Genomic DNA, 21359 nt, shown 5'->3' with positions numbered 1-21359 from the left:
GGGTGCGTTATTACCCCGGCCGCCCCAACGGACAGAAGCTCCGGGTGCGTTATTACCCCGGCCGCCCCAACGGACAGAAGCTCCGGGTGCGTTATTACCCCGGCCAAAGAAAAGGAATGTACAGAGAAATCCCCCAAACCCTGAGTTCTGGAACGTTTTGGGAGGGGGGTTAAAAGGTCTGAAAACTTCAATCTCACCCGGGGCCGATGAGGGTCCCATGCATTCCCACCCATAGTGGTTACCTCCTGGGACATGTTTCTCGACAGGGGCCACACATTCTGTGGGGACAGCAGCGAGTTAAGGGCCACGTGCAGCCCCATCAGCCCGGACCGCCACTGGAGGACGAGGAGGGGGCATCTACGTCAGAGTTTTACCAGGTGAGACTGTGTTGTCATTCTTGTCACATTTCCAAACACCCTTAACCCTGGCAGAAACGGATATGAGGACTGCCAGATCCAATATGTACAGCTGCCGGCGCCGACAGACCTCCCGCCCCGCCGCCGACAGACCTCGCGCCCCGCCGCCGACCGACCGACCTCGCGCCCCGCCGCCGACAGACCTCGCGCCGCCGACACGGCATGTTAAATAGCACCTATGCCGTTACCAAGGTTTACTGTCCAAGGAATGCAGGCTGACTGCCCCGTAATTATCCCGACTCGCGGCCAAAAGACGTTGGGAACCAAAACCTAGCAGGGGGTGCGAGAGGCGATTCCCCAAATACTGGGTGTCTGTGGGATTATCCGCCGGGGAGCAGGGAGCCGAGGCCTCAGACACGGAAAGAACGTCTTCACAGGTCCCGGTGGAAATAAATTAGATATAAAAGGAAATAATACAGATTATAAAACATCTCGTCCTCCTCATCACCCCAAGAATGGAAAGAGAAATGGAGACGGGGCCCCTGTTGGCACAGGAAGCCCCCGCTGGTGCCACGTGGTGACTCCACACCATCAGTCCTCTGTCTCCTCGTACGTCGTCTCATCAAAGGGCCGGTCGAGAAGGGGCACAAAGTGATGGCGGGAATACTTCAACTGCAGGAGATCCCCAACTTCACTGATTTTACTCAGAGCCTGGAGCGAGACAGACGACACGTGAGGGGAGCTGACCTCGAGAGGTGGGCATCATTCAGCTGGGCAGGGGGCAGTATGAAAGGTGCGGGGCAGGTAAGACGGGTCGGTGATAAGAGGGGTGAGGCAGGAGAAGGAGTGCAGGGAATAGATTCTGGGCTTTACTCACCAGATCCAGCATCTCTCTGGTATGTGCAGCCGACACGCAGAAGCGGGCCCTGGACTCTATGATCGGGGTGGCCGGGAAGCCCACCACCACCACGCCAATATTCCTCTTTAACATCTCCCGTCCGAAAGCTCTGCAGAGACAAACATTAGAGAGGCCGCGAGTAACGCAAAGCAATAAAGAGAAAGATCCGTTCCGAACCAAACCACCCAAAACTCACCCGATCTTTGCCGGCATGTACAGCATGAGCGGGACCACCGGGGAGTCGCCGTTTCCATAGATAATAAATCCCATCTCCGTCAGGCGGCGGCGGAAATATCTTGTATTCTCAGCCAACAGCTCCACGCGATCCTGGCCTGCGGCAGACAGAGACCTTTAATGGGGCCGCCAGCAGGACAAGGGGGCCGCCAGCAGGACAAGGGGGCCACAAAGATCTGCTGCTGAGGAACATTAAGCGCAGAAAGGTCCCCCCAGACGCCGACAGGAGGTTCGTGCTCAGTAAGTGCTTGTGTGTGCGCCGTGCACTTTTCAGAGCCCGCCTCCAATGAAAAGGTCCCGCCCCCGCAGAGCCCCAAACCCAATGCGAGCAAAAACAAGAAATGTCATGATGACCACGCCGAGACAAGAGGAAGGAGGCAGAGGGGTGGGCTGGTGATATGGCGGACAGTATCTTATCGCCGTATCGGACCGGAAACCCCTGATTTCACGTGGCTGCTTCGTGGCCGACCCCGGGGAAACGCAAAGTCTGAAAGGTCTCAGATTCCGGGAATTAGAGACTTAATGACCGCGTGACGTAGGAGCGCTGCTCAGTAATCCTATTAGGAGAGTCAGAGGTCACAAGTGTCTGCGTCATTCCCCCACCCCTCGGCAGTTTTTGGCAGTCTGGCCTGGAAGCTGCCGGCCCTCGCCTCTCTCCGTCAGGTAGGGCTCCTCTCCCTGCAAAGAGTTATCCTGCCTCTCGTAACCAATTCCAGATGTTTTCAGCCCGGAGCCGGGGTGGAGGAGGGGAAGACATCACAGATGCTGCCGCTCACTCCTTCCCTTTCATGTTGGGAGACAGAGGGGCGTCAGGCAAATTAAGGAATCAGCTGGGGCCCGGATTACACAGACTGGGCCTCTCAGGATTAATGGGGGGGGTTTAACATGAGAACGGGTCACGCAATGGTTAAGTTGTCACAGAAAATGCATTTCCCTGCAGCAGCAGCAAGGGGAACGCACCTGAGACAGGTAAACCAGTCAGACCCCGAAAGCCTCAGCACGGAGACGCTGGATGAAACGAAGAGGACTTCCCATCCAGCGGGGTCTCTGGAAGTTTAGGAGCCTTAGAGACCCCGGGGGCAGTTACCCCTGGACTGAGCACGCAACGTTTTTCTGCCACCTGCGAGACGCGTTTCTGGATCCGCTGACCCGGCGAGTCTGGAAACAATTTAGCTGATCTGCCCGACTAATTGCGCAATAAGGGGCCACATCCGCCTGCCCTGGGGCCACAGCTTGCAGGGAGAGGGGCAACTAAATTCACCCCACATTAGGAGAAGGCACAAAATACGAACAACAGAGGCATCAGGTGCCCTGCCGGGGGGGGGGGCAAACCGTGGTAGAGCCAGCCAGCGCGGCACATATACACAGCGCGGCACGGCACGCATACACAGCGCGGCACGGCACGCATACACAGCGCGGCGCGGCACGCATACACTGCGCGGCACGCATACACTGCGCGGCACGCATACACGGCGCGGCACCCATACACTGCGCGGCACCCATACACAGCGCGGCACGCTTACACAGCGCGGCACGCATACACTGCGCGGCACCCATACACGGCGCGGCATGCACGCTTTATTAACCTATTGGTATCCAGAGAGAGCTCTCTGCGACGGGGTCTATATATTACTATTTATGGATGTGTGCAGTGCCGTCATACTCCGCGGTGCTGTACAACGTTTCCCAATCCGCTAAGAAGGGAAAGCATTTGATGACGATGTCCCCCCCCCCACCACCACCGGCATGCCCGACATTAGCTGCCCCCGGCATGCCCGACATTAGCTGCATTATGACGTATGATGCCACAATGAACGGCTAAATACACACAAGGAAATGTGGCACCCAAGGCTGTGCTTGGCAGCAAAGCATGCAATCCGTTTACTGGCACTGGGCAGTAACTAACTCCAACTGCAAGGGTTAAAGCAGAGCGATGAGATTCTCTTCCGCAGAGGAAGCTCCAGAGAGGCCCAAGCGTGCTTCATCAGCAAATATTACAGAAATCTACAGAGATCAGGAAGACGGCAAATTCCTGCCGAGCCCCCCGGCGCTCGCAATACATTCAGGAGCTTTATTTACACCGACCATGAGAACGCGGCGAGGGGGGATTTATCCCCGGGAAAGAAGCGAGATAATGAATAAGCGGCGGGGAGGAGCGGGCGACGGGCATTGTCTGCAGAAGCTCTATCCGTCGGCGGCTCCACCTGTACAAACGCAGCAAACAATAGAATCCGATGCGAGCTGCCGGCAGGAACACAATGAGCTGCCGAGAGCCCAGCGCAGGTTCACGGGGCCAGCCTTGGAACAGCTTCCCCGAGTCACCTGATCAGCTACTAACACAACCAGCAGGTCACACCGGCTACTACATAGTCACACACAAAGAGGGACCCTTCTCGCCCCAGCATGGGAGCAGCAGAACCCCCCTCACGTCCCATCTTGCCCCCGCATGTTTATATGGGCCCCTCCATGGACACTATCATTGACTCACCAAGGGTGGTGCCATCTTCACCCATAATGCACTTCATGGAAGCGATGATTTGCTCTGCCACTGGGGGGGACATGGAAGTGGCATACACAGCGCTGTGCGAGTGCGTCCGCAGGTAATCGATGAGGATCTGACGGAGAAATAAATATAAGGCGGCGCAGGAAAAACGTGCAAAGACACCGAGATGCAGAATTCGCAAGCATGCGACCGCAGCAACACAACCGCCGCCCACTCCGACAGCGCCACCCACTCACACATGCCCCAGGCGGTGCGGGGCCATAGGGCCAGTACGTATGCATCCTATGTATTCATGCTTTAAAATCAACGGCAGGGCGCTAGGCAAACAGGGGCTGCAGCCATAACCCATCTCAGCTCTCAGGTCCTTGTAATGTACAGCGCTGTACATTTAATCGGTAATCACCCTAAACCTACGGCGCCCTCTGCTGACTCCAGCGGAAACTAAAAGATCCTAAACCTAATCCGCAAGCTGTAGCGCGACACGACGCTCGCCCCGGACAGCGGCCGTCAATTACCTTACTGCCTCCGATGTACCCGCCAGCCGCCCCAAAGCTCTTGGTGAACGTTCCCATCATGATATCTACATCTCGGGGATCCAGACCAAAGTAATCTACAACACCTCTCCCGCTGGGGCCCAGGGCCCCGATACTGTGCGCCTCATCCAGGTACAGATACGCTTTGTACTTCTTCTTAAGCGCAATAACTTCTGGAAGTCGGACAATAGAGCCCTCCATACTGCGAAGGGAGAGAGACGGAGGATTAGAGCACCGGTAACACCCCTCCCCCCCGTGGGGCAACAACCCCCTGGGGCAGACCAGCCCCCCCGCACCGAAGCTACCAGCCAAGCCCAGCATTACCTGTAAATCCCTTCCACCAAGATGAGGATTTTCTTCCAGGGTCGGCGTGTTCGCGGCTGGCCCTGCACGATGGCGTCTCTCAACAACTTCTCCAAACTCTGCATGTCTACAAACAAAACGAGAGGGTCAGCCGGGCGGCGGGGGGGGCCGCCAGACAGCAGCGCGCGGGAGGAATAACGGCCAGACGGAAGCGCGCGGGAGGAATAACGGCCAGACGGCGGCGCGCGGGAGGAATAACGGCCAGACGGAAGCGCGCGGGAGGAATAACGGCCAGGCGGCGGCGCGCGGGAGGAATAACGGCCAGGCGGCGGCGCGCGGGAGGAATAACGGCCAGGCGGCGGCGCGCGGGAGGAATAACGGCCAGGCGGCGGCGCGCGGGAGGAATAACGGCCAGGCGGCGGCGCGCGGGAGGAATAACGGCCAGGCGGCGGCGCGCGGGAGGAATAACGGCCAGGCGGCGGCGCGCGGGAGGAATAACGGCCAGGCGGCGGCGCGCGGGAGGAATAACGGCCAGGCGGCGGCGCGCGGGAGGAATAACGGCCAGGCGGCGGCGCGCGGGAGGAATAACGGCCAGACGGCGGCTCGGGAGAGAGACGGCAGCGCGGGAACAGCCTACGCTGCCGTCTATAGGGAAGAGTCTCACTCACTGTTGTGCTTGAAGATCCGAATGGTGGCCCCCGAGAGCCGGGCTCCCAGCACCAGCGAGGCATGGTTTAGCTCATCGCTCAGAATCAGACATCCCTGGAAATATAGAAAAGCTCTGAGTGAGCCGGAGACACGTGGCGGGGGCCTCCTCGGCAGATAGCCATTGGGGCTTTAATCTGGAGACACACGAGCCGGGGGCCAGGCCCCTGCGGACACTCACCTTGCCAGCCAGGGCTGGAATATTCATTGAGTTTGTGGCGAACCCCATCCCAAACGTCATGGCTGCTTCCACCCCCAAGAACCGAGCAACCAAAGCCTCCATCTCCTCGTGCTTCTCCAGGTTACCTGGGCAGAGGTACAGAGGGCATAAGGGGCCGGAAATAGGCGATGGGGCCCATGCCACTAAGCGGGCCCCACAGAAGGGCCACAATTAGCATCATTGTAGCAGAATGCGACTCACCCATCTCCTGCCGCGTGCTGCACACCCCTCCTCCGTACTTCTGCAGCACCTGCGCGGCTCGGTCTGCACACTCGCCGTGGTTCTGTGCGAAGCCCAGGTAGTTGTAGGAACCCATGTTTATCACACCTTTAATCACCCGGCCTGTGAACCTGAGGAGGAGGAGGAAGCGTCAAGCGGACCCGTCCGCGGAGATAGCGCTAACAATGCGACAGGCGAGCGTGACAGGGGCTGCAGCTTCTCTAAAGCTACCCGATAGCTGCACCTTGGAGAGGACATGAAACATGCGCGGTCACGTTTTCAGGACTATCAGAGCGAAATGAACCCGCGCCAAAGACATTTCAGAGAGCATTGCAAGCGCCACTCATGAGTCCTGCACCGGTCATCAAATTATATATATATATACACACACACACACACACACACACACACACACACACACACACACATACATATAAGGACAGATAAGCCTTTTCTGTTGCAATGTATCCAGCAGCCAATCAGGATTAAGGGACAGGTGCATGCTGGGCATACAGGGTGGGCTGGCGGGAAGCGCGCCGGGTCTCACTTAAACGTCCAGTTGTAGTCGTCTGTGTATTGCTCCAGGATGTCGACGCGCTCGCCCGGGACGCCGCTCACAGGCCTGTTCCAGTTATCCCGGATCCTCATATACAGATTCCGCGTGTAAAAGTTCTCAAAATCCTGATAAAGCGGCACGAAATCCTGCAACGCAGAGTCACATGATCAGTCACGGCGTGTGCTGCACCTCCACTGCCCGCCGCACAGCCCGGCACCACTACCGCCCTCAAACCCTCCCGGGGCGGCCCCCAGGGACAGCTGTTTACCCCGGACCCTCGTGTGCACATTAATGAACAGGATGGACTACAATCGGCCCCCCTAGGCGTGAAACACACCTTTTGCTCTTCCCGCTCGGTGGCGTTGTGACACTTCTCGATCTTCCAGGCTCGGAGGAAGTCGCGCAGGTAGCCAAATAGGGTCAAAATGCCGTAGCCCATGTAGGTAAGAACAGCCACGAACATCGGGGTTTCCTCGAAGGCCTCGTTGAAGGGTCTCTTGTACAGACCCCCATTGTAGAGCTGAAATAGGAGTACAGGGTGTTAATGACGTCATTTCCAGCCAGGACAGCATATGAGCAGACAGACCCCCGACTCGCCACAAGGGGGCAGCAGCGTCCTCGGCTCCTGTCTGACAGACGCTGATGTTCCCCACAGAACCACCAGGGGCGCCGGTCCCAGACCGTATACCTTAACGCAGCGGGTAATGAGGAGCCCAGGGGCCAAGGGCCCGGCCCCAGAACCCCCCATTTATTCGGGAGCATCAGACCCGTCGTCTCCTGAATTCCCTGACTTTAGAATAAGAACTAAAAAGCCATTGGCATCACTCAAATAACATCAATCTAAAGCTGTCCAACGCCCATGACCCCCATCCAGCCCGGCGTTCTCCTGCGCAGCTCCGGGATAATCCCCAGGGGACGTGCCGTCTAGAAACCAGACCCTATACCCTATACCATGATACAAGCTGCAGGGGCGCGACCTGAAATCCTGCCCCCCACCATGATACAAGCTGCAGGGGCGCAACCTGAAATCCTGCCCCCCCGCCATGATACAAGCTGCAGGGGCACGACCTGAAATCCTGCCCCCCACCATGATACAAGCTGCAGGGGCGCAACCTGAAATCCTGCCCCCCCACCATGATACAAGCTGCAGGGGCGCGACCTCAAGTCATTCCTTCAGCCCCATTCGACGTTTGGTACTAACTGCCCCTCGACAACCACCGATGCCAACACGGCCTCTATGGAGCTCCACGCAGCGCGCCAGCCACGCGATCTCGCTTACACAAGCCGTGGAGAAGCACCACTTCAACAGTGTGACAGCGAAGGGGTTAAACATCATTCCCGAGCACACGGGAGCCTGTTACCTATAGGTTGGTTCCATAACACGTGTACACAGCAAAGGAAACCTAGGTCCCAGGAACTTGCACTCTAAAAGCATCTACACCGGGCAGAGCTCTTTATAGATACAGTAACGGATTCAACGGCTGCGATCGCATCACATTTATTTACATGGCGCCGGCAGATGCCGTAGCGCTGTTACAGCCGCCGACACGCCGACATGTTCCCGGCTGATAATGTTCCAGGAATCCCCTGAGCTCTTTGTTCCCAATTCTTATCTCCCCCAAACCTCGCACTGAAACCCGGCCCTGAGCGGCCCTTCACAGCTTCGATAAACACGAGCGATACACAACAAGAACAAACACAAGGGGTTAATGAGTAGAGACAGAGTCTGCGGAAAGCTGTAGGAAGGGGTGGCCGGGGTGCTTAACGCCCAACCCTGAAGGCAGATACAGTCGGGGTTCCCATAGCGATTACTCGGACCAATAAGAATATTTATGAGCCGGAGACGCCCCGACGCACAAACATTTTACTTAAAGTAACCGTCCGGAAACAGAGGCTGAGATGGAACGGAAGGAACTTTTACTTAACTGAGAGGGTGATAGATAAGTGGAGCAGCCTCCCAGCAGAGGTGGTAGAGGGTAATACAGTGAGGGTATTAAACATGCATGGGATAGACATACGGCTCCTGAATCTAAGACGAGACCAACGACTGATTAAGGTTTGAGTCTTTACAGCAGGAGAAACGGCCGACTAGACGGGGGCCGGATGGGGGCCGATCTGCCAGCGGATGCCGCGTTACCAACCGGCCGCTGCCCAAACCCGTCCTACAAAGAACCGATTATGTAAAGCATGTGACACCAAAGCAGGGACTGACAGGCTGTTGCCATAGAAACTAAAAAGCTTCTTTATCCAGTATTTATGCAATTAAACTTCACAGGCAAGAAGATGATGATCCGGGGGGGGGGTTGTTGGCGGCATGAGGTCCACATGATTCAGGGCCCCGAGTAAGAGAGTCATGTGATCCGGGGGTCACTCGCCTGACATTCCCCTGCTGTCTCTCCGAGAGAGCCAGCCCCTGTATAATGTATAGGTAAATCAGCGAGCGGGTCCCCCTGTATAACGTATAGATAAATCAGCGAGCGGGTCCCCATGTATAATGTATAGATAAATCAGTGAGCCGGCCCCTGTATAATGTATAGATAAATCAGTGAGCCGGCCCCTGTATAATGTATAGATAAATCAGTGACCGGCCCCCTGTATAATGTATAGATAAATCAGTGAGCCGCCCCCCTGTATACTGTATAGATAAATCAGTGAGCCGGCCCCTGTATAATGTATAGATAAATCAGTGACCGGCCCCCTGTATAATGTATAGATAAATCAGTGACCGGCCCCTGTATAATGTATAGTTAAAACAGCGAGCCGTCCCCTGTATAATGTATAGATAGATCAGCGAGCCGGCCCCTGTATAATGTATAGATAAATCAGCGAGCCGGCCCCCTGTATAATGTATAGTTAAAACAGCGAGCCGTCCCCTGTATAATGTATAGTTAAAACAGCGAGCCGTCCCCTGTATAATGTATAGATAGATCAGCGAGCCGGCCCCTGTATAATGTATAGATAAATCAGTGACCGGCCCCTGTATAGTGTATAGATAGATCAGCGAGCCGGCCCCTGTATAATGTATAGTTAAAACAGCGAGCCGTCCCCCTGTATACTCTATAGATAAATCAACGAGCCACCCCCCTGTATACTGTATAGTTAAATCGGTGACGGGCCTCCCTGTATAGAGTATAGATAAATCAGCGAGCCGGCACCCTGTATGATGTATAGATAAATCAGCGAGGCGGCCCCCTGTATAATGTATACATAAATCAGCGAGCCGGCCCCCTGTATAATGTATAGATAAATCAGCGAGCCGGCCCCCTGTATAATGTATAGCTCTCCGCGCAATAAGTTCCCGGTAATCCTCACACTCTGCCTTCGAGGTTCCCTTGTGCCCGGCTACACGTCAGACTTCCCCGGGGGTCTCTGGCTCCAGGCACGGTTCCCCAGAAAATTCCCTCACCCGGTGTTCGGGGCCCACTCCATTCTTTATAAAGCCGTTCCTGGTTGTTCCGGTGTCCAGCTTGTGTCCTCCGTTGCTGAGCGGCCTGTGACCCCCAGGGGCCTCCCCAGCTCCGTACCGCGGCATTTCCCGACCTGCTCTCCTGTCACCGCCCGTCACGCCCAGCACCGCAAGCCGGAACTCACCGACCCAGCCGAGCAAATCACCACTTGAAACGTCACGACACCGCGAGGAGGAACAACAACGTGACAGGAAATCAACCGCCAATCAGAGTTGTCAAAGGAGGGGCTTCAGAGGGAGAGGTAACTTTGACGTCACATAAAAAGCGGTAGCTTATCTTGCACATATATGAATGTACGGGGGCGGGGATAAAAACATGGCTGGGGACCGAGGGATGTGGGCGGAGCTAAATGCATCAAACCTGTTATATTTAACGTTCCAGCTTTATTTATAAAGTCAGATGACATTACTGCTATAGAGCAAGCCCTAAACCATGCATTATACCGGGCTAACTCTGCCCCTTACTGTATTTTATGGGAATAAAGGGTTAAGCAAGCTGCTGATTAACGCCTCTGCTGGTAGGCAACGCCCAGCTCCAAACTTCACTTTCCCAAACTCCAAAACCCTTACAGCAAAGGTTTAGCAGCCCTTTAAACTCCATGTTGATGACATCACCATTACACAGCGCTATGGAATCTGCCAGCACTTTATAAATAAATGTAATATTACCGGAAACGGGACCAATAAAATCCCAGAAACAAGAAAATTTTAATAAAATATGTTTAATTTAAAACTAAAAGCAGACATCCCCCCCCAGGGGGTTAAAAGCTTTTCTTGCGTTTAACAAGCAGGTTCGGCCCCACTTCTTCCTCCCCAGCAGCCTCCGTGTCCTCCAGGTGGTACTCGTCCTCTTTGGATACCCGACTCATAGGAGCCGCCGGGTCCTGCGCGACTGAAAAGCTGCCCCCCTCCTCCAGGACCTGTCTGACCGTCATATTAACGCGAGAGTCTCTGAGATACTGCGCACAAACTTCCCATTCCTGAGCGGAACACGGCTCAACAAGACACGGGTCGGACGGGTCACCGGCTGGGGGCTCAGAGAGGCAGGGGGGCAACAAGCCCCCTCCTGGGAACGACAGAATCCTCGGCACAGCATGGTACAGCAACCGGCTGGGGCCCGACATAACCATGATATCTCCGCTGTGCATCAGCATCGCTGTAGGCTGCAGCTCTCTGCTCGGACCGCCCAGCAAGAAGATACAAGACTGTCCGAAACTGAAAAGAGACGGGCGGCCATGAGACGGGGGACCAGCCGAGGAGGGAGAGAGAGAGTGAGAGAGTGAGGGGCAACCCAGGATCCGCATATAAATCATACAGAGGCTCAGAGCAAAGAGGTGTGAAAAGCCAAACACGTTACACGGACTCTGCGTTGGTAACATGTAAAGGGGCATCGCTATGATACGAATAAGAAAGTTTCCGACGCACAACGTGTTAAACGAATAATTCCCCGGAAACCGCCCTCTGCAGGCTATCCGACTTTTTCATGTTTTTATGCGATGTCCCTGTAACTGATCCCATTTCAGGAAACTGCAGCTCTGCTGCTTTCACTGTGTAACTATCACTCACCCGTACAGAAAAACAGCAGGTCTGTGCGGCGAAGCTGCTGTTCGTACAGAGCCGCGCACACTGACACACATAGCGCCTGTCTGAGCTCTAGGAGCAATACGGAGAACGTAGGCGCTGCCCTGATTGGTCGTCAGGGCTCTCCGAGCCTCTCCCCCGAATGTACCGGTTTGTCACAGTCTGTGAATTCTCGTCTGGTCGGACCCGGTGAATATATGGATTTTATTAATCGCTGCGTAAACTGTTGGCGCTATATAACTAAATAAATAATAATAACTCGATTGGTCGCCTGTACCCGGGAGTGGGTGCTTACTCCTGCCCGCTCACATTCATTGGTCCATTGGTTACCCCTCATTGTTTATTGGTTGTCATGCTCTGTTTTATCTGCCCCCCCTCCCCCATCCACACGGCCTCTATACCTGAAAGACAGCAGCGGGCTGCGCCTGTCCGGCTCGGACTCGTCCACGTGGATGCCCAGAGAGGAGTCCATGTGATAGTAGTTGAGAATCCCAGCCTGGGGTGTAAAGGCAGGGAAGCCGCAGGCCCGGGACACGCAGCGGGAGAGCTCGGCCAGGTCGCCGGGGAAGGCGGATTGATGCTCGCCGGAGTACTTCTTCAGGAAGGAAAGAGACAGCGAGTGAGCCCAGCATGCCCGCCGCGTCACACAGCGCTGATAAATCCAGGGTTCAGGGTACCTTGGTGTCCCAGTTGTAGTGATAGCCCAGGGTCACCCAGCGCAGCTTCTCCAGCACACTCTTCTGGCTTCGCCTGTTGGGGGCTTTTCTCCTGTGGGGGGTAGGAGAGGGTCACTGGCCCAGCGGTAATATTGGAGTCCTTCGGATTATTGACGGGGTGCAATGCAAAGATGTGCAATAGAACCCCCTCGGAACCTGGGGGCATCGCCATAACACCCCAATAAAGTGTTTTATCGGAACACAGGAGACGGCGCAGGGCTGAGGGGTAAAGCGCTCACCGCACGGGACTCTGCACTCCTACATGTAACTAGCAAGCATCACGCCTGAGCGAATAAGCCCCTCTATCTGCTAAGATTTGCCGAGTGACTCCTAATCCATACGTGACTGGAGTCTCTCCTCACCTCAGCTGCTCCTTGCTGCTCTCCCATAAGTCCACGGTGTGCTCCGGGCTCATGTGCAGGTCGAGGTTACACACGTTGGGCTTCCGGGGGTAACTCTTCAAACACTGCCTCACCCAGCGGTGCTGCCAGCCGGGCAGAAACGGGTTGGATATGAAGAGAAACCCTGGGCATAAAGAGAGACAACATCACATGGCTCAGCGGTGGCACAATACCCGGGGGGTACAATGCGAAGGAAAGGGTTAATGATACCCCCCAGACAGTACCTGGGTAGCCCTCCAGCCCATAGGCCTTCCATCGGTCCAGAGACTGTAACCCGGCTCTGAGGGCATCCTGATCAGTAAGTGCCCCAACGCTCAACTCTACAGGCCTCACCTGGGGGCAGAAAAAGGATTCAGCACACCCAGATACCACAAATTCAGCACACCCAGATACCACAAATACCCCACACCCCGACACCACAAATACTCCACACCCTGACACCACAAATACCCCACACCCCGACACCACAAATACCCCACACCCCGACACCACAAATACCCCACACCCCGACACCACAAATACCCCACCGCCTGGGAGAGGAAGAAACTCACACAAAGTACTCCATGTACTCACCATGTGAACATTCACATACCTCTTCAAAAAGAAAACTACCCCCCACCGTACTATATGTCCCTTTTATCCAGTACCCCCCAGTGCTATATGCTCCTTCCATACAGTACTCTCACCCTGGAATCCCCCCTCGAAAAATCTATCACAGAGCTCAGGTCAGCCGGGGGGTTTCTCTTTTTGTAGAAGCGGAAAATCATCCTAAATGCGTCCTCCCCGTTCTCCAGTCCAGAGGCCGCCATCTTCCTGCAGCAGCTGGGCGCCGCCATCTTGGTGTGGGTTCTGTACGTTGAGGTAGCTTTCCTGTGTACTTCCGTACGAATGGGACCACCATCTTAGTGTGGGATCTGTAGGCAGGGCACCGCCATCTTAGTGTGAGTGCCGCAAAGCAGACGTGTTGCCTCTTCCTGTCGTTTCTCTACTAGATACATGTGAGAAGTCGGCGAAATCACTCTAGTGTTTTGAGCTCTTTCATAAAGGGAACACCGGGCTAGCTGTCATTCAATCCAACATGGCGGCGCAGGCGAGGAGGGCGTATGAGCTGTTTGTGTCCCAGGTCCCCTGGACCATAGCCAGCAGTGAGTTTCCCCGAAGGGAGACGGGGGTCCTGGAAGGGGTTGTAATGAAAGATGTGAATGGGGACGATGAGCAGGGACTGGAGGGCAGGTAAGGGGGTTGCTTACGATGGACGCCCCCATGTTGCTGGAGTCCTGCTGCCCTGGTCATATCTCTACTGTTTAGAGCCCGGCTATAGCCATTGCGGGGTCACCAGGTTAGAGGGCAATCAATCCAACATGGCGGCACAGGCGAGGAAGGTGTATGAGCTGTTTGTGTCCCAGGTCCCGTGGACCGTAGCCAGCCGTGAGTTTCCACAAAGAGCGATGGGGCACGGGCATGTGTGTGGGGGGGCACGGGCATGTGTGTGGGGGGCACGGATGCGAGGCAGAGGGCATGTGTGTGGGGGGCACGGATGCGGGGTAGGGGGCATGTGTGTGGGGGGCACGGATGCGGGGTAGGGGGCATGTGTGTGGGGGGCACGAATGCGGGGCAGGGGGCATGTGTGTGTGGGGGGGGCACGAATGCGGGGCAGGGGGCATGTGTGTGTGGGGGGCACGGATGGGGGGCAGGGGGCATGTGTGTGGGGGGCACGGATGCGGGGCAGGGGGCATGTGTGTGGGGGGCACGGATGCGGGGCAGGGGGCATGTATAGGATGGCGAGTGATTCTCATCTTTCTTTCTCGCACTCAGGAGAGCTGAAGGAGTATTTTTCACAGTTCGGGACGATAAGGAAATGTCTTCTGCCTTTTGTAAGTAAAGCTGAGTTGATGCAGAATTTTAATTTGACGGGTGCCGCCAAACTCCCCCCCCCAACACACCGCAGGTCCCCCGACCATGACCTCTAATTCTAACACCTCTCCTCCTTTACCATCACCTCCCAGCGGTCCCCGATGCGTTTCCTGGGGGCTCTCCCCCTGGCCTGTAATAAAGTGCGTCTTTCTTGCGGTTTTAGGACAGAGAGACGGGCTTTCACCGCGGGTACAGCTGGGTCGCGTTCACGACGGAGGAAGGTTTGCAGAACGCCCTTCAGAAGGACACCCACCTCCTGGAAGGCGCCAAGGTACCCCCAGAACGCGCCTCGGATCCTCTGCCCGCTGCTTGCAATCCGCTTCCTGTTAAAATGCCTTTTTTGGCATTTTGTCCGGGGCCGCTATATGTTATCTGTGCGCGCTGCCCCCCCCCCATCCCGCGATAACCCTCTGCAGCGGAGCTAAAGAGTTGTTTGGGGCAAAATGAGAACCAGGTTTTTGTATACAGCACTGGGGTTACCACCACCTGTGGCCTGTATGTTAAGTGACTAAACCTCTATGGTTTAACATAAAGCGTGAGTCAGATTAAAGCAAATACCCCCGCAGAGAGAGCAGTAATGCCCCGGGGTGTTATGATGGGGGTGATGCCCCCACATGTAACCTCCTCATTTTGTTTGCAGCTCCAGGTGCAGCAGAAGAGAAGCCCAACCGTCCAGACAAACAGACCAGAAACCAACGGCAGCTGAATACAGAAATTTATTGTACAGAGGATTAAAGCTTTAAATAAACTCAATTTAAAAATGAAAAGGTTTGTTTTTTCCTTAATTAAAAAAAAAAAAGAAAATGGATGATGGGAATGGGTGCTGCAGGCAGCTGCAGCAGAAAGTTAAGATTCCAGAGCCGCATGCTCGGCATTACTATACGCAGCGCCAGAGAGTAATTCGCAGCTGAGGGTCTCACGGGTCGGCTCCTAAGAACCTGCGCCCAGACCCAACGAGAAGCAAAGTCTGGAGTCCGGATGCCTCTTTCAGTCAACCCGGTGCTGCTGGCCGCTCGCGGAGACAGGAGATCCGCGCCATCAGCCAAAGTAACCAAAAAATTAAAATACAAGGACCCTCGGAATAGAAACGTATATACAGACTGTCTCTGACTCGTCACCCCGCAGACGCCTCTCCACACACAGCCTAAATACACAGATCTACAATCACGCTGCATGAGGGGACGTTCTGCTCCTTGTCCTCTCGGAGGGTAACCGGTCCTACGAGCGGCGGAGAGGCTGCCTTGTGCACAGAGGACGGGGCAATGGGGCGACCGGCCCAGGGCTGCAGTTCTTACTCCTTCCTGCGTTTCTTCCCATCGTGTTCGTGCTCCTTGGAGCGGCCGCTGTCGGACGGGCGCTTAGACCCTCCGTGCTGCTTGGCCTCCTCCAAGAACTTGTCCAGACCGAAGGGATCCTCCTCAAACTGAACAGGTCCCCCCTCCCTGCGATTCCTACGGTCCGTACCCGAGAACTCTTTGTCCGGGACAAACCTGTGAGAAAGGGGCAAAGAGGCGTCATGTGACCAATGTATTGAATGGCAAGCTGTAGGGGGCAGTAACGAGGCTGCAGCCCCGGCCTCTCACCTGCTGGTTTTCATTAGCGTGTCCAGATCACCGCCGTACACATCATTGTCTGCGTTCTTGCTGGGGCGGTAGATATTTTGTGCCATTTCCTTACTGCTCCTCCACGGCTGATCATACACATTATACACCTCGTCCTCTCCACCCGCGAAGCCGCTGTCCATTCCCTGAGGGGGACGACGACACAAAATTCATTCACTGAATACACACCGAGCACGCGCAGGGAGGGACAATCAGACAAATGGCTCCCCGGGGTCCTTGCGCGGTCACAGACCGGCCTTACCCTGCTTTGGTTGAAGAGACGCTGGTCGTACTGGAGCTCGCTGGAGCTGCGCTGGTTGGGGATCCCCAGTGCGATTTGCTCACTGATATCTCGCTCCTCATTCCGCTGCAGTTTGGACCTGAAAAGAAAAGCAGTTGTACAGAGGGCACCAGAGGCAAAGCAGCTGCCAAACCCCACTGCAACCACGGGCGGGACTTAACTCACCTCTTGTCAGGGGCCGCCCTGGACAGGTTGCGATCATGCTGTCGCTCTTTCCGTCTGTTGTCCCTGATTTCTTCTCGCTCTCTTGCATCGCTATCCTCTGAAGGACAGAAGCTTGTGAATTTCAGTACTAATCACAAACACCGTTTTATCTCAAATACGTAAAACCTGGATGTTCTGCTGGTTGCTATGGTGATTGCCCATTACACTGGCATATCTTTGCACTCTTCCAGCCCACGCGTGACCCCGCTCGGCTTCTCTGGTCATTTAAATAAAACGTACCCTTTTCTGCGTGCGACTTTATCCCGGCGCGGCGTTCCCTGGCGATCTGCGCCAGCTCGCGCAGCTTCTCTTCCTTCTTCTCTTTCTCCTTTTGAGCCATTTTTCTCTCCACTTGGGCTCTCATCTCTACAGCTTCCCGGGCCTGATGGGAGAGGCATCATCACAAACACGGAACATGCAGCAGGTGCACAGGACACATACAAATAACACGGCACACCTAAAGCTGACCGTACCTTTCTGTCGGCGATGTACAGGGCCTCAGCCAGCTTGGCAAAGTTCTCATTGATGTGCACAGTCTGAAGGCCCCGGCCGTCGGCCGCCAGACGCTTGTCAAGTGGGATGGTGTAACCCTGGCGAGAGAACGGCAGTGATCAGTCACTAAAGGGTCTCTGGCGAGAGGCCGTTTCCCGTACCGGCACGGGTTAGCACAGTTACTGCTTCACATGCAGGCGCCGGTACCGGGCAACACGGTGACCGCATGCCATACAGGCGAGATTACCCCTCTCCTTCCGCCCCAGGATATACCTTGGCATTCTTCCAGTTAGAGATACAGGGGGGGATTTTCCATTCTTGTTGCTCCTTGACCGTCATCTGAGAGGAGAGAGAACGTTAATGAATAAACAGCATTCATGTGCAGTGACTACGACATTAACAGGTTCTGAACGCGGGGGTCAGACCTCAGGGGTGCAAATATACCCCTTCTGGAGAAGGTAAAGGAGAGCCTAAGACGGACCGTCAGTGGGAACGCATAAGGGTTACAGGCTTACGTGTGCTGTACCCCCATATAGAGAGGGCTGTACCCCCATATAGAGATCAGATTATACTATTAAAGTGCTGTGGGAATGGAAGGTGCGTTCTCTGCAGATCGGGGTTTACGGAAAGCATGTCAGCGAATCGGGATTGGCCGTACCTTCCGACTGGGAGAATGCATGACGGGCGCTGGAGGAGATGGGGGTCCGCGGGGAATCTTCTTGTTAATCCTGGAAGAGAGAGCAGACATGTTAGTTACAGCGAGCACTGCGCCTCTAGCAATGTGTTCTTGCTTCTGCGTGGCAGCCGCAGTCTGTCATCCAGAACCGCGCACCCCGGGGTCCCCCTAGATACAGGCACCCAGTCACCCTCTCTGCTGATACGAAGTACCCCAGGCACCTGCCCCTGCTTACCCCAGCTGGTACCATGTAGCCCATCATGGCCCCCCCCACCCAACACTGGCACTCAAGAAAAGCCAACAGTAAGCCTAAGAAGTTTAGCTGCACTTGGCAATTATTCAAAGTCACTCTAAGAGACGACCACTCACTTGAATCGTGGGGGCTCCATTGGATCCTTCTGCATTTCCACCATGCGAATCACCCTCTGCTTGGCTCCAGAGTTGAAAGCCACCCCCTGCTGCGATGGGGTGTACCTGTGGGGAGAGATACCGCGATCAGACGCTGCGTGCCGGTCAAACACAATCTAACGGCCATGAAACCTTCAGCTCCTCATGAGAAGAAACAACTCAAAAGAAAATAAAGAAATATTTTAAGTTGTTTACCTGATGTATTGAGCCGGCGCCAGCTTATCAGCTGCTCGGACTGGCATGGCTGCCGCTATTTTCTGGGATACGGCCTTGTCCAAAGCCTGGCGGGTTTTCTCTGTGAGCTGAGATGGGATAAAGAGGTAAACGTTGCGGTCCCGTGTACTGCCTATTTAAGCCCCCCACAGACAGCGCTCCCGTGTAAGCGCATCCCCTTGTGTCATGTCCAGATACTCGGGGGTCCCTCACTACAATCCCATCATCCTCACCCAACCCTAATGGAGTGTAACCTAACAAGCCCAGGGCCCTCTTCTTCTGTAGCAGGGCGTCTGGTTACTTTTATTTTGGAGCACTGGCATGTGTCGGTAATTCCACTTTACCTCTTTAACGGCCTCCGTGTCCGGTCTCTGCAAGTCCGGGTCATCCTCATCCATCACCTCTTTCGGCACCAGATCTGTGTATTTGCTGAAAATAACCTGAGGAGCAAACAGGACTCAGATTAATGGGGGCCCCATAACGGTGGCAGCCTAAATCCAGTGGCCCAAAGGAGGTAATATAGGGAAGCCTCTGCTGCCAGCCGCTCTCCATGCCGGCCGACGTGTAACAAAGGTTTGGCTGAGAGGTACTGTTAGTTTCGCGTGTCGGGCACAGATTATAAGAGACGCGCCGTCCACGAGGGGCTCAAAGACCACTACAGAAGGTTTCATGTCGGTTTCATCCTCTACAGGACGTGGATGCTTATAGAGTTTAACAATTTACTGCCATCTCGTCACCTTATCCTTTCCTTGTCCCTGCCGGGCAATGGCATCGTACTTGATCTTTCCCTCCGCGTCGACCTGCACTGCCAGGGCGTTGGACATGCGCTTTTTCCTCCCCATGTCCAGGGGGTACTGGGCCACGTGAATTTCTGGAAAGGCCCCTCCATCTCCGAAATCCTGCAGGCAACAAAGAAATCACACAGTTTAAGTAAGTAAGCAAACCGCTGGCTCAGCACAAAGACTCTGCAACATCTGAAGGCACGGTGCGAGACACCCCCGCGGCCCCGAGACACCCCCAACTGTCACTATCTGGATCCTCTGTGACGGAAACAAAGGGTCGCATTAACAAGCAGGGTCTGCCACGCACCTCGAGAGAGCGGGGAACCCAGCCTTTCCGGTGCCCGTAAGGAGGCGGCTCTCGCCGGGACGCAACCAGCGCCGTCTGCCGAGACTTCTGAGCTCTCAGCTTCTCTTCTGCCTCCAGCTGATCCTGAGACAGCTGTGTGGGAGCCGGCAAAAAACTGGGGGGAAAAGAGAAGAGACGGTTTAACGGGGGCTGAACAGAAAGCATACAGAAAACAGTCTAATCTGGTATGTATACGCATACTTATATATACACACATACGTGCACACACTAGGAATATTTATATACACACACACACAGAATAATTATACCATATATACATCTATATACATACACGTAGATATATACACACACACATACGTGCCCACACTAGGAATATTTATATACACACACACACATCTATATACATACACATACCTATATTCACACACAGAATAATTATACCATATATACATCTATATACATACACATAGATATACACACACACACACATACATGCCCACACTAGGAATATTTATATACACACACATCTATATACATACACATACCTATATTCACACACACACAGAATAATTATACCATATATACATCTATATACATACACATAGATATATACACACACACATACGTGCACACACTAGGAATATTTATATACACACACACACATCTATATACATACACATACCTATATTCACACACAGAATAATTATACCATATATACATCTATATACATACACATAGATATACACACACACACACATACATGCCCACACTAGGAATATTTATATACACACACACACACACATCTATATACATACACATACCTATATTCACACACAGAATAATTATACCATATATACATCTATATACATACACATAGATATATACACACACACACACACGCCCACACTAGGAATATTTATATATACACACACACACATACCTATATTCACACACAGAATAATTATACCATATATACATCTATATACATACACGTAGATATATACACACACACATACGTGCCCACACTAGGAATATTTATATACACACACACACATCTATATACATACACATAGATATATACGCACATACTAGGATTATATATACACACACATCTATATACCGATATGCGCGCACACACACACACACACACACCATGAATAATTATAAATATATATATATATAAATATATATATATATATATATACACACACCTATATACATGCATACGTGCACACACTAGGAATATTTATACACACACACCTATATACATACACATACTGATATATACGCACACACACCATGAATAATTATATATACACTTATATACATACATGTGCACACACCTCTGTAACCCCTCATTTATACATACACACATACACATACACACACACATACACACACACATACACACACACATACACACACATACACACACATACACACACATACACACACATACACACACATACACACACATACACACACATACACACACATACACACACATACACACATACACACATTATAATAACGTATCACACTCCGCCATTCACCCACAGACAGGGCAGGCAGCCATATCGATCTTTACGAGGTTGGGGTGACTTCCCATGACCGGGCAGCAGCTCCCCAGTAACCCGCACACAGCTGCCCCTTCCATGGTTGCCTCCGCTCGAGTTACCCCCGTACTCGGATACCTTACCTGGCGAGCGCCATTTCCCGCAGTCGATGTCTCCGCCGGAAATCTGCCTGTGTAAAGCCGGAAGTCAAAGC

At 53.8% G+C, this 21359-nt stretch overlaps 4 protein-coding genes across 5 annotated transcripts; 1 reads left to right on the top strand and 3 right to left on the bottom strand.

Moving 5' to 3' along the window:
- Nucleotides 1-718: 718 nt before the first annotated feature.
- SPTLC2 (serine palmitoyltransferase long chain base subunit 2) lies at nucleotides 719-10311 on the bottom strand. Its single transcript, XM_053474324.1, has 13 exons — nucleotides 10292-10311; nucleotides 9934-10141; nucleotides 6865-7047; nucleotides 6519-6673; nucleotides 5954-6102; nucleotides 5714-5838; nucleotides 5496-5589; nucleotides 4849-4954; nucleotides 4507-4726; nucleotides 3977-4103; nucleotides 1451-1586; nucleotides 1234-1363; nucleotides 719-1067 (listed from the first exon to the last, which is right to left on the bottom strand). Exons 1-13 carry the CDS (start codon nucleotides 10309-10311, stop codon nucleotides 948-950), a joined length of 1773 nt encoding a protein of 590 aa, XP_053330299.1. The 3' UTR covers nucleotides 719-947.
- A 399-nt stretch (nucleotides 10312-10710) lies between these two features.
- ALKBH1 (alkB homolog 1, histone H2A dioxygenase) lies at nucleotides 10711-13650 on the bottom strand. The gene is made up of 6 exons (XM_053474575.1): nucleotides 13378-13650; nucleotides 12916-13024; nucleotides 12653-12815; nucleotides 12252-12342; nucleotides 11976-12169; nucleotides 10711-11208 (listed from the first exon to the last, which is right to left on the bottom strand). Exons 1-6 carry the CDS (start codon nucleotides 13525-13527, stop codon nucleotides 10755-10757), a joined length of 1161 nt encoding a protein of 386 aa, XP_053330550.1. The 5' UTR covers nucleotides 13528-13650; the 3' UTR covers nucleotides 10711-10754.
- Nucleotides 13651-13754: 104 nt separating this feature from the next.
- Nucleotides 13755-15372, top strand: SLIRP (SRA stem-loop interacting RNA binding protein). Of its 2 annotated transcripts, none has more exons than XM_053474577.1 (4): nucleotides 13755-13836; nucleotides 14507-14565; nucleotides 14769-14876; nucleotides 15246-15372. In XM_053474577.1, exons 1-4 carry the CDS (start codon nucleotides 13770-13772, stop codon nucleotides 15309-15311), a joined length of 300 nt encoding a protein of 99 aa, XP_053330552.1. In that variant the 5' UTR covers nucleotides 13755-13769; the 3' UTR covers nucleotides 15312-15372. The 2 variants fall into 2 exon arrangements, with proteins under 2 accessions (XP_053330552.1, XP_053330551.1); XM_053474576.1 differs by lacking the exon at nucleotides 13755-13836 and adding an exon at nucleotides 13985-14119.
- A 502-nt stretch (nucleotides 15373-15874) lies between these two features.
- Nucleotides 15875-21335, bottom strand: SNW1 (SNW domain containing 1). The gene is made up of 14 exons (XM_053474766.1): nucleotides 21289-21335; nucleotides 19590-19743; nucleotides 19238-19399; nucleotides 18845-18940; nucleotides 18483-18589; nucleotides 18249-18353; nucleotides 17862-17931; nucleotides 17477-17542; nucleotides 17185-17301; nucleotides 16952-17093; nucleotides 16673-16769; nucleotides 16469-16586; nucleotides 16189-16352; nucleotides 15875-16095 (listed from the first exon to the last, which is right to left on the bottom strand). Exons 1-14 carry the CDS (start codon nucleotides 21300-21302, stop codon nucleotides 15897-15899), a joined length of 1611 nt encoding a protein of 536 aa, XP_053330741.1. The 5' UTR covers nucleotides 21303-21335; the 3' UTR covers nucleotides 15875-15896.
- Between the last annotated feature and the right edge of the window lie 24 nt (nucleotides 21336-21359).

Source organism: Spea bombifrons, chromosome 9 (genome assembly GCF_027358695.1).
Source record: "Spea bombifrons isolate aSpeBom1 chromosome 9, aSpeBom1.2.pri, whole genome shotgun sequence".
NCBI lineage: Eukaryota > Metazoa > Chordata > Amphibia > Anura > Pelobatidae > Spea > Spea bombifrons.
This window is presented reverse-complemented; position numbering and strand designations above follow the sequence as displayed.

Bases quoted from the DNA above. Each gene is read 5' to 3' on its own strand.
- SPTLC2 (XM_053474324.1), bottom strand. From the start codon at position 10,311: ATGTTTTTATCCCCGCCCCC. The intron at 5,590-5,713 runs GTGAGTGTCCGC...CTATATTTCCAG, and splicing joins TTCCAGCCCTGGCTGGCAAG to GGATGTCTGATTCTGAGCGA. The intron at 1,068-1,233 runs GTGAGTAAAGCC...GTCTCGCTCCAG, and splicing joins CCAGAGAGATGCTGGATCTG to GCTCTGAGTAAAATCAGTGA.
- ALKBH1 (XM_053474575.1), bottom strand. From the start codon at position 13,527: ATGGCGGCGCCCAGCTGCTGCAGGAAGATGGCGGCCTCTGGACTGGAG. The intron at 13,025-13,377 runs GTGAGAGTACTG...TTCTGCCCCCAG, and splicing joins TTTCGAGGGGGGATTCCAGG to GTGAGGCCTGTAGAGTTGAG. The intron at 12,343-12,652 runs GTGAGGAGAGAC...TACCCCCCACAG, and splicing joins AGCAGCAAGGAGCAGCTGAG to GAGAAAAGCCCCCAACAGGC.
- SLIRP (XM_053474577.1), top strand. From the start codon at position 13,770: ATGGCGGCGCAGGCGAGGAGGGCGTATGAGCTGTTTGTGTCCCAGGTC. The intron at 13,837-14,506 runs GTGAGTTTCCCC...TCTCGCACTCAG, and splicing joins CCCCTGGACCATAGCCAGCA to GAGAGCTGAAGGAGTATTTT. The intron at 14,566-14,768 runs GTAAGTAAAGCT...TTGCGGTTTTAG, and splicing joins GGAAATGTCTTCTGCCTTTT to GACAGAGAGACGGGCTTTCA.
- SNW1 (XM_053474766.1), bottom strand. The intron at 17,932-18,248 runs GTGAGTGGTCGT...TCTCTCTTCCAG, and splicing joins ATGGAGCCCCCACGATTCAA to GATTAACAAGAAGATTCCCC. The intron at 17,302-17,476 runs GTATATCCTGGG...TTCTCTCGCCAG, and splicing joins CTAACTGGAAGAATGCCAAG to GGTTACACCATCCCACTTGA.